Source organism: Dysidea avara, chromosome 10 (assembly GCF_963678975.1).
Source record: "Dysidea avara chromosome 10, odDysAvar1.4, whole genome shotgun sequence".
NCBI classification, from domain to species: domain Eukaryota; kingdom Metazoa; phylum Porifera; class Demospongiae; order Dictyoceratida; family Dysideidae; genus Dysidea; species Dysidea avara.
In genome coordinates this window covers 2,715,229-2,734,519 of record NC_089281.1, presented here as the reverse complement: position 1 = coordinate 2,734,519, position 19,291 = coordinate 2,715,229, and the positions used below count along the sequence as shown (strand labels likewise).

The following is a 19,291-nucleotide window of genomic DNA, read 5'->3' as shown; positions in this document are numbered from 1 at the left end:
TAACTTACCTCCTTTACAACAAAGAAGAAAGAGAGCTATAAACTTGTAATGATGTATAAAATTATTAATATCCCCAAAGAGTACTTTACCCCTAATGATTCGCGATTAAGAAAGGATACTACAGGAAACTGATGACAAACATTGACTCGTATAAATTTTCCTTTTCCCCCTCTGCAATTAAACTTTGGAACCCCCTTCCCCCCTATATAGTTAATTCCCCTTCTTTGGATAATTTTTGTAACACTGTGCATTATAATCATTTGTGATTTCTGCACAGTAAAAAAAAAATTTACAAGTTCTCGACTGGTTTTAATACGTTCACAAAACAAAAACAAAATTCACTGAAGAAATTATATTTTGGCTTCACTTACTGCCAGAGACATTTCACTGACAGCAGCACGATCTTGCATCTCTTAAACACATAATCACTGATCTTAAAAGGAGAAACTCCAACAAATCGTCTGGTTAAAAGACTGATGTAGTTTGTCAGACAAAAGGGAGTCCAAACGTCTGTAAAATGTAGCTAGTGATGGGTCCCATGCGAGGTCCTATGCCACCACCAGCAGCAGAAGAAAACGCAAGAGGTGTAAAGGTTCCATGTTGATTACGAACTCTTTCCTCATACTCATGCTTTTCATTTTCATTTTTCCGATAGCAAGAAGAAAGAGACTGATATTTATGTGACTCTTAGCCAAGAGATTAAAAACTCTCACATCAAAAAGGCCACTCATGGAGTGTTACAGAAACTCTTAGCAGAGATATCCAATTTTGTTTGGTCATCTGCATTTGCTGTATGATGAGAAAAGGTTTCACCTGAAAGTGGTTGAAGGTGTGGTTCAAATTTGTAGCTACATTAGAACAGACTTGAGACAGCAAATCAGCTGTCACATCATGTAATTCATTGTGCCTAATTGTGGGAAAGTCACCAAAGGAACAGTGAAGTGAATGGTCAACAGAAAAAGGCTTCCCAAAAGCACAGGTGGCTGGGAAATTAGTGAGTCCCAGATAACTATAGCATATCATTTATGTAAAGCATACCAATGCTTCTGAATTGGCATTGCTGAAAGCCAAGAAGAAGCACCCTTCTCCTTAGCAAAGTCAACACATTTCTTCTAAGGAGTGGAGAGTTGCTGGTAAATGTTATCAAATTGTCTTCTATATAGTCTGCTCTCGATTAGAATGATGAACATCAGACTTAGCTATAAACATTTGATCATGAGCATCCAATACTGTAGCAGATGATCTACCAGTTAGGATGGCACCAAGTGAAGTGGTGACTATTAATGAGTTAGCCACATACTCTGGGATATGGCAGCTTTTGACAGTTCAACAATTCCAAGTACTCCTTCCCTTATAGGTAAGCTAAGCTTAGGAGATTTCAAAGTAAGCCATTACAATGTGCATGTGGTTGCTCTGTCAGAACAAAAAGGAAAATGGTATTTATGAAATGATCTAATGGCTTAAATAGTTGGGAAACATTAGAGTCCAACACAGAAAGGTCCACTTGCTTGCAAAACCATGAATGTACGAAGAAAAGACAGCGTGAGGTTGAGATTTAGCAATGTCAGTGAGCAAAGATAGCTCATCACACCAGGACTGCGCATGCACTTGTGCTGACACAAAGCTACTAGTAGCTGATCCCAGATATCTTTGTCCATCACTACAAACCTATACCATTGAAAATGTTGGCATCAGCAGTGGCACTGTCTTCCAACACTTAAATACAGTATCCATAATCAGGACCAAGTGACAATTAATCATCCCACTGCTGACGGAGATTCTGCAAAGAACTGCTGACACAAGCATCATCTGCATACCAAATTTAATGAACTATATCAAAGGTAAAATTCCAAATGCATGCACAGGCATTCCCATAGGGTCACCTTGAGTAGTACTCTCAGTAGATAAAATAGACTCACCATCAGCAAAAAGTTTAACTGGTTGCCGATATGTGTTGATTAAGGGCACAGAGAAAGGAGGACACAGTTCTTGAACGTTCATCAGGGCAGTATTCCGAGCAAGAGAATTAATGGCATTAGAAGCATGAATGAGGAGAACAACATCAGTAACTATCAGGTTGACTATATAGTTCATGAACGGCATGAATAACAGGCTCACACCCAGAATCCAGTCCAGACAACTGACTTATCCAGCTGCCTGTAAAATATCAAATTTAAGTACAGATAGAATAGACAGTTCTCGACTGATCATGGCATGACATCCAAGTGACAACTGCCTATTATACACTCAGCTCAAAGCTAATTCAAATTTCAACACAGCATACATATGATACAATCCTTGGATGCAGTATATAGACCAGCTGCAGCACTAGTCTAGCAGTATTGGCTTACAGTTGGGCAGTCAACATTACTAGCTATGCACACACAGCCCAATTCTGACCCTTAAAATGGTATGTAGCTAGACTATATATATATAGCTATATACATAATTCATGTATTATTTAGCTCCACTTAAAAATCCTTCTGGTATACCCAGTGGCAAAACCAAAAGGGGGCGTGTGCCCCTCCTAAAAAAAATTTTTTTAAACAATTCAAGATACTCTAATAGAGCAGTCAGTCAAATACTCCAATAGAACAGTCACCACACATAACACTATTGAGAATCCTCTATAAACTAGTGAAGGTCACTACTAATGTCTGCCACAATACTCACTATTTTTGTGTAGTGACATTTACTACTAATTTTGTAGTGACTGTCACTATTATAGTGACAATCACTACTATGTAGTGAAGGTCACTACAAAAGTAGTGAACATCAGTATTGTAGCAGAAATTAGAGAAATTCGCTACTAATTTTTACAGTGCATAGTATGCTGAATATGAAAACTACATCTGCAGCCCTATCCTATGAATGGGCATAATTATTTAATTAGCCTGCAAGAATATTTTTGCACATGAAATGCACATGCCTGATGATCTTGTATATACTATCTTTAGGCTAGCTGAACTACTCAGGCATGGTTGTCATTCATCCCTATACAACTCTTGATCAATGTAGTCCACTTAGAAAGCAGCATGATTTAGATATGTGTGCATATAAAATCACTCTACATCAAAATTTTTAGTCCTGAAACATCAGTATAAAATAGCTTTAGCTTTTGTGGGGCTGTGCCCATCCCTCGTGTAGCTTTGTTAACTTGAGAGATGCTTATAGCAATAATTTCACTAGATTTAATGTTCTAAGTGCAAAAGAAGCATTTTTACTCAAGTATCAAGTTGTGACTAAAGCTGAAAATACACACTAGCTAGCTATACACCAGCTGCTGTTTATAGGCGCTAAATTTAGGTAAAGCCTTTGTTCTATATACCATGAACGCCCTTTAAATTATGCAGTGATTTTGCCAGAAAGTGTCCTAACTTAGTTAGACACTCTCCCTTACTATCTTTTATTGTTCAGTGTATAATACGAAATAATAGTTACAGTGATTTAGTTCCTAGTTTAGAGACTGTGCTATTGGGAATAACCAATGATAGAATTTGTTGTACAAGTAGATGCTAGTCAGTGTCTAGACTTTAGAATTTTAGTCATGGCCAATGCGCTTTGCATGTGCTAGCTGTGAGAATGATGTAAAAGAGCAGATCAAATGATCAAACTCCACAGTGTGTATTGTAGTTTATGGCAGAAATTGATAAGCTTTCAGAAAAATTAAAACTTCTAATAAGTTATCACAGTCAAGGTTTAAGTGTGTGAGTTGGAATCAAAAATAGTTGCACTATAGCTATAGAGAACTATTGCTGAAATGTTGATCATGAAGGATGCCTTTTGGAGAGAAACACTATAGAAACAAAAACTGATAGAGACAGAATAGCTAGCTACTCTAGTTGCTTGAGCAGCAAAAACTGAGCTGAAAAAAAAAAAAAAAAACAGCAGAAAGCTGAACAAGCACTGCCTTTCAACTCAGCAGTTTAAGAACACGTGATAGTGATGGCAGTCAAAGTGAGTGCAATTTGTCTGCTTTTAAGTGTCCCCAGGCAATTACAGAAGCGAGTTAATATGGGAAGAGTAGGTTAGTTGACTTCATGGAAACTACAACTGATTGCATGTGTAGAAGAGCTCTTTGGCTCTCATGGTTTTTAGCTGGATTTGCAATAGAGGTTAGCTATCACAACAGAAGACAATACTATGGCAAAGGATAGTAGAGGCCATAGAGATCAGCATGGGGTGCACATGCATGGACACAAAAGCCTCCTATTATATCAGCATTGTCGTGAGTATCCATATTGTGGAACAGGCTATGCTACAGAAAGAAGCGGCCAGATGAGTGAGTTGTTTGAATCAAATGAGTGATAGATCAAGATGTAAGATGTGTCTCCCTATAGCTATACAGAAGGTTTTCAGATGTAAATAAGCAGCAGTTCCAATTGACCAAGTGCACATGGGTAGGACAGGGAACAGTTAAACTAAATTATGAAAGTGAAGAACTGTCAGAAAAAGAGGGAATTTAAGATGAGAACAGTAATTTAAAGAGTAAACAGTGACCTTAATTAATTCTATAAAACAGCTCTTTTTGTGTACAATTGCTTAGTGTTATTTTAACTGATGATAAAGGAGTTGGAGTGAGTTAAGCCACTCTGTGAATGTACGGTAGAAAGGGTTTACAACTTCCTAGGGGATATATGAAAGCTATTTCTCTTTTAATAGTTGTATATACATATACTCAAGTCTGAGTGGCTTATTATAGTTCTTTTTGTCTTTGTGCACACTTATATGACATTCATGTTATTAACTTTGGCAAGGAAGAACAGCTTGTGCTGATTGCTGCATGCAATAGAGAACAACAAAATTAAAATCGTAAGTAATATAACTCACTTTTGAAGTATCTTTGTCAAATTGTTCATAAACATCATGTGACATGTTAGCTAGCATACTGCATGTAAGAAAGCAATTAACAGGGTGGAGAAGTTATGACATACACTGAATATACACTGTCTATATACATCATGCAAGTAGAATGTGGAGAAACTGATCATGCAAAAAATTGTATATGTATGGAAATACTATATGTACACAGAGAGGATCATAACTAGTCTTCGTTGATCTGACATTATGTCAGATCAAAGTCAAAGTTGATCTGACATGATCTGACATTGTATGGCAATGTTTAGCAGCATGCATAAGCATGCCAAGTCGGGGCATACCCCCTGAAAAAATTTTGGATTTTCAAAGCTTGTATGTGAGTATTTTGACACCCAAAACTAGTTCAGTAGCCATACACTGTTACAATGTTAAACCACATACATAATAAATCACATTATGATGATTTGATATGAAACTATCCAATGCAATGTTTTGTGACATGTATCTATATCAATTATGGTCAGTTATGGTTTAACTGCAGGACATTTAAAATCCCTTTAGAAGCCACTAAATCATTGTGTGAGCATGTGGTAGAATTGTGCAGATTGCACTTCACTGATGCAGGTTCGATTCTTGAAGTCAGACAATTTTTTTCACTTTTTTGAACCTTTTAAAATCTGCTTGACTGCTCTATTAGAGTCGCTGACTGTTCTATTAGAGTATATCGATCTTTTTTAGTGGAAATCGGTCGGCCATCCTTGACAGGTTCAGTAGATAATTGGGCGGTCTTCGAGCTAATTGGTCGGTAAATGTCCGATGGCGACCGTTATAATCCACTCTGTGTAACGTACACAGCAGCTCATTGCTCTCTTATAGCTAGGAGCCTGTAAGACAGGCCTGAAGGTGGATTCACAGTTTGTTGCTGAGCTAGTGTAGTACGATCATAAGACCAGAAGGAGGGTGGCCTTGTCTGAGGTAGAGCGTCGTCAGCAACACATGGAGAAACAAGTAATAATGACTTAACAATCCCATGAAAGCAAATTTTGATGATCACTTTATTGTAGTCAAAGGGGTATATTTGCATTTCCTCACTGCTTGTAATAATATGATTCTCTGTAACAGACTAGTCAACAATTTGTCAAGATCTGAAAGTTAGTATTAGTGAGTGCCTGGGCAGTACAGGCACAACAACAAATTACACTTTTGATTGTTGTTTTTAAAATCATGTACAACTTATATTACCTGGTTCTTTCTCCAAAACTTAGATATATCATGCTCTAAAGGTGATGAACAGAACATATGTTATATTGTGACAATTTAGAAAAAGAAATGAAGATAATTACGACAGTGCACGATGTTTTACTTGTTAAGTTTTGGTTTTTGTCACTTTATTTTTGTCATATAACCTTGTGATACCTATATATACCATCACACAGACTTGAGTTGTTTCAGGACCTACCTCTGACATTGCAAACTTCTTGTAGAGCAAGGCAAGCAGTTTGAGTACCTTCAGGTCTTCCATCCATGACCAGGTAGGTGGCATGGCAGCGGCATGTGCATGTTGAGAAAATTTTATGTCAGACCAACAGGCTATAGCTATATACTTCCGTTTAGTTTCTGGCAATAATTATTCATTCTACCAGTTTATCCAGCATATCTAACTAATGTGTGGTAAAAATTAACACAAAAAAAATCATAGCTATTATATCACAGAATACTCTAATAGAACATTTAGAAGAGCCAGTATGACATGTAAATGATCATGTATTTGAAAGCAATTGAAAACTTTGTTGATATAAAGAAGATCCAGTGGAGGCTTAAGTCTATTATGCTCCAAATATTTCTGATTGTTCTTTCTATGCAAGTCTCTTTTTCTCACCCAAATTATGCTCACAATTTACATTATGTATACATAGAGTTCACTAAATAATATATAGAATCATAGTATATCACACAATATAAATTATTAATATTGCTTTAGGTGTGCATAACACTCATTTTAGTCTTTATGTGTGATAGTAATGTAATGTACTGTCACACACAATGTGCTGAATGTACATTGTTCAAGGTATGAACTATTCCCGAGAAACTTCCTGGATATTCAGAATTCTCCCGATCGTTCCCCTGATTCTTTTCACATCCTATTATTCTCAAAATTATGCTGGCATAATAGACTTAAGCCTAGCAGCAATGTATATATGTATGTATTGACCAGTTCAGGTCTATATGTATTGACTAGTTCAGATCTCTGTAATACTAGAACATTACTGATTGTTTTATTAGAGTACATTACATTCTAACATTCAACAAAAAAGTTTAAAAAAATTTAACCCTGGGGTAATATGGACTTCAGTAAAAAAATGGATATAAAAATCAAAAGACTGCACCTGTGGAATGTAGTACAGTGACAGAAACAATAACTGATAAAGTACATAAAAATCCCTTCATAACTACATGGCTTGCTACACTGCTTCTCTGAATACTGTGACTGCTTTATTAGAGTGATCGACTGCTTTATTAGAGTATCTTGATCTGATCGTTATGTACCTTTGCAAATCAATGCAAAATATTTTTTACTGCTTGAATACCCTTGAATGATTTCTGGAAACCTCAGAAACTCCCCTGGAGCCGCCCCTGAACTTAATAGTCTGCAAATTAGGTATTCTTGTTAAGAGAGATGCATTAACAATCAATGTTACACAAATGTACAGTTTTATTGTACTGGGCAGTCAGATCAACTGGCCACAAAATATACACAGAGATACATACATTGTACAATCAAGCAATAGAAAAAGAAACCATTACTTGAACATGTACATGAATAAATTAGAGGAAAATTGATTGTGAAGGTAGCAGTTATATTAAGTGAGCCATTTGGTAGATTATTCCATAATTTGGTTGTGCTGGGGAAGTAACTGTGTTGATAAGAGGATGTTGCAGTTAAATGTGGAATGAATCATAATGGATCCAACAAAGTTTCTTGTGGATGATTGCATTGGTGTGTAATAGGTTGGAATCTCAAGAGCTGTAATTTTAGCATATTTTCTTTGCTCTTGCAGTATTAGCCAGGAGAGCTGGTAAGACACTCATGCTAAAAGTGTAGTTAAAACATACCCAGCGAGCAAATCTACACAGAACCTTCTAGTGCCAGTGAGTCAAAGTGAGGATCCCAACACAGTTAGCATATGCATATTCAAGTAACGGTCTCGGTAACCAAAGAGATATATATATATATTATATATATATATATATATATATATATATATATATATAACCAGTAGTCTTAGTACAGTGACTAGGCTGTGTCACAAAAAATATAGCATGTTGGTAGTTTAGCAGCATGCAGTAAAACCTGTGTATGAAGGACACCTTGCGACTGACCAAAAGTGTCCTGATTATCAAGGTGTACAGGTCAGTTTACATGCTAAGGGATACTTTAGGACCATTACCAAGTGCCCAATACCCTTATTTTCAAGTGTCCTAATTAACAAGTTCCACTGTATATAACTTTGATATGAGGTAACCATTTCAACCAGATGCTAAGTAGCTCTGCATTATTTGGTTAACAAATATTCATAGTTAGAGCTTAGTGCGTTGTTGAGTATAACATTTGTTTGTATTAAGTTCCATTTGCCAAAGTTGTGCCCAGGTTATATTCAAATGTAAAATACTTACCAATAATTTACTGCCATCACATACTGCATCAAAGGAATAATAGTGTCAGACATCTATAATATCACCAATTTATCTATTAAGGCTTTACAGCTCAAGTGCTGAAGGTCTGTATATAAGACACCTGGTCCTACAGCCTGTCTAAAGTTGTTACAGAAAGCGTGTTAGAAAAGGTGGATGGATGTCAAAGTGAAGACCTTTTTCCAAGAAACAAGTTGATACTCATTGCAGTTCAAGTTGATACTCATTGCAAGTTCATAGATTATTCCATTCCAATTATGGTCATTTATACATGCTAAAATTCATATAAATTTATCCACCCATGCAATTAATTAGATTACATTCATTATCTACATTCCTTGTAATATCCATTTAGGCATTCCAGGGAACATATGCAACCAGAGAGTGGGAAGAAATTCAGGGATAGGGAATAGGAGGTATGTACTCTTCTCACTTGAGGTTATTTAACAAAGGTCATGATTGTTCTCCATCAGTTTAAGCCCGAATCTGGCGCTGTTAATGGCTATAGACCAGCTGCAAACTCTATTAGATAATTACCCATTATGACAAGCCCAATACTACAGTAATCCCATTTATTGTTAATTTATGTTTCAGACCAGGAAGTTAGCCTGGGAGGGCAGCTCACTATTCATTACAACTGTACAGGAATTTGTTTTATTAGTTAACTTAATGCTCTATTAGAGTATTTCGATATGTTATTGATCACTATAATTATGATTCTGCTAAGTCAAAAAGTTAAAGACCCCTTCCCTAACATTGAGATGGATTTTCAGTCTTTGTAGCCTGCTTTCCTCTGTCCATACACACTGAGATGATGAAAACTTTCATGATGTCACAATAGTGACCAAATTTAAGTGGTGAGACATAGAGGGGGATCTGAAACCTAACATTAACTATAGTGGCCTAATGACAAGTACATGGGAGTGCTGTGACTTAACATTTATAGTAGTAGAGCAGTATATTCACAAAAATGGAATGAATTTTACTCTTAGTGATAAAAGTAAGAAACTTTCCTCATATTTAGTACATGTGATGGCATGAAATTTGAGAGGTAGAGCCATCGCAGATTTGACTTTCATTTTATGTCCAAAAACAGTGACCTTTGTTTATATTGTCACCCATACATGCAACACTCCGAAAAAGTTGCAAGTTACTTACATTCTGTGACATTGCTAACTGACTTGTACTGTAATATATATATTTAGTAACATGATGTCATAGTATTATTGAACTAGGTTGTCATGGCATGTTGTACTCTATTGTTTTGGTGTGTATTCCCTTGTATTGCTGCACACGTGCTTGTGACTGATATTGAACTGTAGTCTGTTGGACCATTCTAAGTTGTTATATACAATTCTTTGGTTTGTAATTAGCTAAACATTTATGAATTGCAGGAAACATAATTATACAACCAGTCAGCAGGAAGAAATTCAGGGGTGGATCAAAGGGGGTACGTACCCTCTCTCTTCAGGTCATTTCAAAAAGGTCATAATTGCTCTATCAATTGTAATTATTATGGATAGAGACGTAGCCTGTACATCCAAATCATACACACAATAAAGTAGTTATAGCCATAAAAATGATATATTATATTACTATAGTGTCTGTCCAGCAGATTCTTAAATTGATTAGGGTCAATCACTGATTGGGGTAAAGAATTCCAACCGTTAATCACTCTAACTGTAAAGAAGGATGATCTTGATAAGCAATTTGTATGTGGCTTGAATAATTTCATGTTGTGTCCTCTTGTTGTGATTGTGGAAAATGACAAAAAGTTCTCTGTATTTATGCTATAGAAATTGTTGATCATTTGGTACAATAATAGTAGATCTCCTCTAAGCCTTCGGTACTGCAAAGATGGTAAACTTAGATAGTGCAATCGATCATTATAAGACAAATCATGGCAGGTGGTAATCATTCTAGTGGCTCTTCATCATATAGTTTCTATCCTTTGTTTATCCATGATGTAATATGGCCCCCAAATTGCATTATTATACTCAAGCAGTGGCTGCACTAGGGATTCGTATAGTTTAAGCATAATATCTGAGTCCTTACATTCAAATACTTTAGAAATGAGACCTAAAATGCGGTTAGCCTTATTTGCAGTAAAATCTGTGTGAATGTGGAACTTAAGTTTAGAGTCCATGCAAATTCCCAGATCATAGCCAATATCTGGGGTTGTTTATTGCTTCGGTAATAGTATAAACTTGTTTGATGGTCACATGCTTCTTTCAACCACGGTTACTGTAAAAACTTTTCTCCACATTTACGTAGAGGCTTATTATTTAGGTTGAAAGGCTTATATTATTAGCAAAACTGGAATACATTTGCTGCACAGAGATAGCCTTAGAATTGTGAAGCATTTATAATATTGTCCAGATGGTTTGCCTTCTGACTTCGTGATGTGTTTTTCCTACAGTAAGCTAGGCCATTCTTAAAGACATTGGAGAACCATATTTCTCCCTGGTCATTTCATAAGCTTGTATGTGCTCTAAATGTGTACATCAATTCATTAACATCTCTGAGTCTTTTAATTGCTAATTACTATCTAATTGCTAGTTTTCACTATTTGGCATGGGGACAACTCACGTTTCCATAACAACATTTGGATTCCATGTCAATTAACGAGAAGTTATGAATGCATAAATATTTGGTAACAATGGATTAAGAAAAATCAAAACCCTAAATCATGAAAATATGATATATAGTGTACACGTGGGTTTACGGTATCCCATAACCATAACGGGATAGTGAGCGACGGCCAAACAAAAAATTGATTATGTAATTAAGACGGGCTTGGTGTTGTGTACTCCCTTATATTAGCAACTGACGCACCTGTAAGTGCATGCATGGTTTTGCTCACTAATGGCAATATTTTCCTGAACCAAAAATTAGGACTGTCAAACAAGGTGTCAACATTTTGTATAAACAAACTACTAGTTTGGCTTCTTGTCTAGGTCCTGATAGAGCCATTTGTAATAATGTTTCTAGTGCTTGTGATACAAATTTAAAAATAATTAATGTTGTGACCACAACATCTTGTTTTAGGCCATATTTCAGCGACTATGCACATTATCCACAAATTCTCTTGTCAGTCCCTCACAAGTGATGGTCTTTAGACCTTACAATTGTTAGTAAGTTCTCATGGTTCTTCATTGGTCTGATTTTTGGTTCATAGTTTATGACTACATTTTAAACTGAATACCGGAAATTCCTGTCAGATGTTCACGTGTCAAGCATTGGATGCTAATTCTAGAAATTTTGCAGGCTTTGTCCTATTGTATAAAACAATGGTATCCATAACCTAGCAAAAACCATTCTAACAGAAAATAATGAAAACCAAAAATGTTTTCTTTTACAGGAATTTTGGTTTATTTGTGTCTGCCAATATGCATAATAAATAACAGTGTTGACTATGTTGTTCAATGAAAACAATGGTGGCCTAACAACACCTACATGTACTACAGACTGAACATATCTAACTGATACATGACTATGTATATGTAATACTCTACTGAGCAAACTACTATTAGAATCACTCTTATTATAACTCAGCATCAGAAGAAGAGAGTACAACACACTATTATTGTATATTTTATACTAACAGTCACAAAGGTTAAGGTTACAATGTCAGGCTGGAAATAACAGGTTTACAACAACAGATACAAGTTTATTACAATTTTAAATTCAGGCTATTACATATATACTTGGGATACTGAGGAATTGTACAGGTTTATAATGCACTGGGAGGAGTAAATGTCACCTTCAAATAAATACAGTCATCCTTGTAATATTGACACTCAGGTGAAAAGATGAAGAGGTCTTTCAGTGAAATAAGCACATCTCCCCATCCATACCTAAAGTCTCCTGTTACATCTCCAAGACTTCCTACTCTCCTTCCTGCAGGATGTCGTTTAACCCGATGATCATATTTTATCATGATTGAATGATGCTTTCTGTCGCTGATTTGATTCATCAAAGTCACCTCAAATGTTCCTTGAAGTGGCCACATCACATCATCATCATATTCACCATACCTGGTGTGACACATCGCTGTAAGATTGGGCAAACCAGGACAAACCGCAACACTCATCTTGTAGCCCTTGTCATAAGTATAAAATGTTGGGCTAATCCATTTTTCTTTGTAAGCCATGTATTGTACAACGTCATCCATTCTCATGATGACCGGTGTGATCTGAGTACCAGCACTAGCACACTTAGACATTGCATACAAATGATGAGACCACATTGTCTTCAGGTCATCAGATATTTGAGTAACAAGATTTTCTAACCGGACAAGTCTGTCATTAGTCAGCTACAAATGTTCTTCCATTTTCTCCTTCCTATGTTCTTCCTCTTCTTTACGAGCTATCCTAGCTCCACATCCTAACTTCATGTATTTGCAACTAACCATCTCGAGTGAACACACTTTCCTGTGCTCGTCTAGGTCTTCACGAAGGATATTCTCAATGTCACAATGGTTGGGACAATCTACTGGAACCTTTAGACAAATTTCCTTGTGTTCGTGAGTTACAAACTTGTGAGGTCCCCTTACGTGACAGTACTCACATTCAACCACACGATGCGGACAGTCAGTCTCGATATGATCAGCAAGATGTTGTCGTTGTATAAACATTTCACACCTCTTTGGACACTTTACTTCCTCAAACTCACAACCTCCATTGTTGTCAAGGTGTTTCTGGATATCATTAACCTCTCCTAGCCACTTACAACCTTTATCCTCGTTAGAACAGTATACTTTCAAGCTTCTGATCTTTCTGTCAATTTGCTTGTTGGAAAATGTTTTGAAACCTTCAAAACGACACACTGGACAATTGCTGCTATTCGTGCTGGTAGTGACCATCTCGTTAAGGCAACTGTTACAGAAAGTGTGGCCACAACACTCACTCAGTTGCGCACATCGGCTTGGCAGGTAGCAAATTCTACACAGGTAATCTTCATTAACGATATTGTCCACAAACTTGTTACTGTAACCACCAACGAGATCTGATTTTTCCATTCAGTGAATTATCCGAGCGTGGGTCCTTCCAGCAAGAGTTACAATTCGCAGATTCATCACTGTTCACTTCACAAACATGTGTGTCTCACGTGGTCAGACCCTTCCGCGCAGGGTCTCGTGCTCAAGCGGGCCCGCGCTAATTGCGCGCTTCTTTAAAAAATATATAATAGGGGGTTACCAGTAAAGCATTTTTTTCAAAATTGTAAATTCAAATAGAACCAATGTACTGTACTCATATATCATTCTTTAAAAATTAACTGGCCTAATGGCACTCCCTTCCACCAACTGCATATGGAAGAATTCAATACAAAAAAAATGACAGACTGCTTTATTAGAGTGTTTGAAAATCTTTCTGCCATATAACAGAGATAGCCATACTGAGAGATGATTGATGTATACAAACATCTTTAGTTGTTGATCAGTTGCCTATCTCAGGGGCGGATCCAGCAGCTGGCAAGGGGAGGGGCACAAACAGGCTAAGTTGTAAGTGGTTGGATTCTCTTATTAGTTGCTGTATTTTTGAAACAGCAAATGATCACCTTTTTGTAGTGTCTCACTACTGATTTAGCCATTTTGCCTTTGCAGATGGTTGTGAAGTCTTTAAAGGCTATTGTCTTGCAACACGATAATTATTTTTAGAGGCGCTTAGTACGCACGAAGGTACTAGGTGACAATTTCATAGTTAGACTGATTTGCTTTGGTTTTAGGTGAATTTGTAGTAATAAATGCTATTAAAATGTGCATATTTTCATGAGTTATAAGGCCTGATGTAAGTTTAGTAGCTATTTTAACCAAAAAGAAGTAGCCTAGCTATGGCTACTCCACAAAGTGAGGTGAGGGGGGGGGGGGGGGGGGGGGGAATTTGCCCCAAATGCCCCATCCTGGTTCCGCCATTGTATCTATAACCAATAATATGATTATGATTATGATTATGATTATGATGATTATGATTATGATGTGATTTGGGTTGAGGCTTAGAAGCCTGTACACCCATTCAATTACATACATAGCTATACATACATAAATTAGATGCTATGAACAAAAATTAACTATGAATATAATTATTACATTAACATATATCTATAGTCATAAAAGTAATTATCTATAGCTGATTTAAAATTATTTAATAAAGAATTTCCTACAATATCACTCGTAAGATTGTTCCAATCATTAATTACTCTAGTACCAAAATAGTTGACCCGACATGAAAGGTGGGCAGGGGGCTTAAGTAATTTATATGCGTGACCTCTAATTGTGCGCTTCTTACCAGTGCAAATTATATTCATATGGCAATATGCAACAGTAAGCCTTTTCTATGTCGCATTAATTTTCTTTAACGTGATCCATTATTGAAGGGAATTTATTAGCTCATACGTACAGTGCACATAATAATTGTCTTCAAGGCAAACCCTTCAATTTTTCTTCAAGTGATCACTGTTTACTGTAAACAAATTGAATCCAAACCTGGCCGACTGCTTTATTAGAGAACTTCAAAATAATTGTTATTGTATATCAGAAATAATTGTCAGTTGCTCTGTATTGCCTTCTTTAGTGGTCAGCTACTTACTTATTCAGGTAATGAAATCCTTACAACTGTTAAGTATATTCATACCACTCAATGAGACGTACAGGTATGACATATTTGGTTTCTTAAATGTTATTCATTTTTAAAGCAAATTCATTGGTCCATATGATGTATATAGCACTTTACTAAGTGTCTATACGCACAAACATTCTGAATGTGTTATGTATATCAATGAAATCCATGAAGACTGTATTTACATAATCTAATAGAACATTCACTGATGTCGCAAAATTGTTTCCATATGCTGGCTGTATGTCTGTATAGCTATCTTTTATAATTTAGGGGCAGAATCCCAGCTAGTATTAGCATTTGTTTTAAGGGTGGTGCTGAAGTATACCACCTCAAAAGTCGAGCTATATGCACTATAGTAGAAAACTGAGGTACCAGGGTGTCATGCAGAGTAAAAGTGAAGTGGTTTATACTACTGGAGGCAGCTAGTCTAGGAGCATGCTCCCTTAGGAAAGTTTTACATGTTAAAATGTTATTTGGAGGCAATTTTGGACTGCAATATTAATGCAATACTCTATGCAAGGTGAAGTGTTCAATGTTAAGGAACACTGACCTTTTGAAAAAGCACCTCTGTAATATTGTTTACCTCTAGTTAGCTACCCTACTTACTGAGATAACTCAACTGTAAAGAATGTTTCATTATGTTTGTATAAAGTAGCTACAAAGACAAAAGCCAAAGCTAAATATAACATATGTATACGCATGTCTTGTCTCAATTATTACCAGAGGGCAGAATACTTAGTCTACTTCTATTTCTTGTTTGTATGAGCAACATCCCAGCTATTATCAAGCACTCATGATCAATATACTGTTCCCCTTTGCAGACAACACTAAATGTCTCAAAAACTATCTCCTCACCATTAGCTAGACTCTCTTACTATAAGAAGATAAACTATTTAAACTTCTGGAGTATATCAAATGGAGTCCAGTATAATAGAATTCTAAATTTTCCTGCTTTCCTTTAAGAACAAATTGATCATAAATCCCATCTTATAAGACTTCAACGGCTTTATATTTGCCACTTATATTGTGTACATCCTATATATAGACTTAGTATGTTCTTCAGTAGTCTACACAATCATCATGATGGGTTTGACAGCAAAAATTTCATTAAAGATCTGTATCTATCAATTGCAAGTTATTTGACACAGGGAAACGAGTTAGCAGATGGAAGCCATGCAGGAGACAGAGCTATTATATACGCACACTTTAGAGCTATGCAATAATCAACATAAACTTAAGCTTGCATGTACAAGTTAAGCCTTGGTCACTTTAAACATTGAATATTCTAGTACTGTATGTAGACCTGTTAACCATACATGTAATATGTTTATTGGTTTTACAGCTTCCTATCATGCACTTAACATTATGCTAGCTTCATAGACTCAGGTGTACAAAGGGGTTATTTAAAGTATACATTTCTGTTACTTAAATTTTATAGATTGTTTTGCTGGGCATGCAGGCTTCAGCTAGCTAGTATAGCTAACCAAGTTTTGGAAAATCACCGTGCGCATCTGACGCCTAAAATATTCAATGATCAACTGAAATCACAAACTTTATAGTGCAAATCTACTTGTTGATGGTCCCAATACCTTAAATAACAAGAAAATTTTCAAAACTGTGCCCTGCTCTTATTATCAACCCACTAAACATGAAAATTCTATTTATTTCATGCACACCCATATGGGCGATTTTCCAAAATTCTGTCACATTTCTCAAAAGTTCAGTATATCCATATCATATTGTTGTGCATGTTATAGTTAGTATATCGCAGTAAAATTATAGACAACTTGGTTTAATATTAGATCTAATTTGCTGTAGCTTAATTGTTGCCTGGGTGGTGTCATGATCAGGTACAATACTGCCTCGACATAATTATATGGACTGGCTTACTAGCTGAAGTTTGCATGCCCAGCTAAACAATATATATAAAATTTAAGCAACTGATTTAAGCAACCTCTTTGTACACCAGAGTCTATGAAGTCATCAGTATAATTTTTCAGTGTATGATAAGAATGCAAATCACCAAGCATTTGCTGACATAATTTTCAGGTACCATACTTAGCTTTATTTTCATGTAAAAATCTTCATGATAAAAATTTTTGTGCAAAAATATTTTCGTACAATTTACATGATTAGAGTAGTTTGATCTTCTGTAAAAATTTTTGTGTAAGAAATTTTTGTACAAGTTTATGAAAATATTTTACAAAGAAAAAAAAAGTAAATTACAGTATGTAATTATCTCACAGAATCTCCTTTACAAATTAATACAAAATTCAGCTGGTAATACATTGGACTCACCAATCACTGCAGGGAAATCAATTGCATAGTGCAACTGTTATATATGATGATTGCTAAAAGTTTCATTTGGATGTGGGATTGCAATTGATGCATGGTACGTATATTTATTGAAATTAAATGAAGTATTGATGTATGTACTTGGTACAATAATAATAATATGATTTAGAAGTCTTGAAATAGAAAAGCATGAAGACTAGCTAGCATAATTTGCTGATTTACATGTCTAGTAGGCTCTAATAATTATTAATAGGTTAATATTAAAGCATTATAACCCTTTGACAAACACTGATCAAATCAAATAATGATACCTTGTATGCACAATTGCACACGACACGTACGTCGATAACAGGTCTACATGAAGTGACCAAGAAGGTTTATAACTTGGTACTTGCAAACATAAGTTTATTGTTTATAATTGCTGAGTGATATATATATATATATATAGCCCTGTGTCCTGCATGGCTTTCATCTGCTAACTCATCAATGATCATTTCCTGTGTCAAATCCTGCCTGTGTACTTGCAACCGATAGGTACAGGTCTATTTAGTATGTAGTGGGTATTGAGGATTAGTTGTTCTTTCCCATGCATATATTGCGGCCACATTGCTATTATGTCTTGGATGTTGATAATGAGATAGTTAATATGCAGCATTAATTGTACACTGTAGAAGTATTGATTGAACACTTTGAAATCACTTTTCTGTGTATGAAACAATTGCACACCACGTGATAGAGAGTTCCAAGTGCGTTATACCTAGAGATTATCGTTTTCAACATTGACAGTTATGTAGCTATACATTATGCAAACAAGACATGTAAACCTGCCAAGCTAATATAGGTATATAGCAGCTGTTCCAAGCAAGCATTCTTGATTACAACTTTACATATCACTTTAACATCTCTATAAACACTACAGAAATACTTGTGATGATGAAAGAAAAATACCTTTATATCTAACATCAAATAATAATTATACATCACTACTACGTCAGTAGATTCGATTTCTTCAAATTCTATCACATAAGTTAACATAATAATAATTATTATATATATGCAATTGAGACATTGTGTATCAACATTGCATACAATTGCAGTCTGGCTATAATCATGATCAGTTCTCTGGTGTTTCCATGCATTGCTTGCTGTGAGAAAACAGCTACAATATCCTATATCTATGATAAAACTGTTGACTAATTATAGGGTCATTAAAATTGTTGATTTATTTTAGACAGCCTTTTTGTTGTATTAATGTGGGCAGGTTTTGCCACTCTTTCCAAAACTGATGCATCAAAAATAATTGTTAATTTTACTAGAAACTTTGTCAATTAAATGTTAAACAACTTAAAGCTGCAAGGTATTATTATAACATGAAACAAAGAACTTTATTATTCATCAGCATGATATATTATATACATACATCCTCCACACGTTTATGATAATTCTTGATTGATGTATGTTATATTAAAAGCATACTCATGATCTTCCCTTTAGTTACCATAGCAATAATCGAAGCCAATAATCTTGTAGCTTTTTGTTGTCACCCCTGCAGCCATTCAATCCTCCATATGAGGCCATAGGAATGAGATCGAAGATCAATGTTTAATTTGCCGATAACTTTACATGATATACATATACCCACTCCAAATAATATGCACATTCACTGCTGATTGCAGCTTACTTTTGCCACATTGCCACTTTCAAATATGCCCAATTAACACGTAATCATACACTATATATGTAAACTATACATATTTATTGCACATGCATATGCATGCATAAAGAGCCTCTTATAATGTATTTTTTGGTCATTCACATTTTGTAGCTATGTCAGTCTCATCACAATGATACAAATACTCCATTTTAAT

At 35.6% G+C, this 19,291-nt stretch overlaps 1 protein-coding gene across 1 annotated transcript; it reads right to left on the bottom strand.

Moving 5' to 3' along the window:
• Window positions 1–12,826: 12,826 nt before the first annotated feature.
• LOC136268776 (TNF receptor-associated factor 3-like) lies at window positions 12,827–13,531 on the bottom strand. Its single transcript, XM_066064237.1, has one exon. The coding sequence runs from the start codon at window positions 13,529–13,531 to the stop codon at window positions 12,827–12,829; it is 705 nt and encodes a 234-aa protein (XP_065920309.1).
• Window positions 13,532–19,291: the final 5,760 nt, after the last annotated feature.

What these genes read in the sequence shown, in the direction of transcription:
- LOC136268776 (XM_066064237.1), bottom strand. Translation starts at nt 13,531, where the DNA reads ATGGAAAAATCAGATCTCGTTGGTGGTTACAGTAACAAGTTTGTGGAC.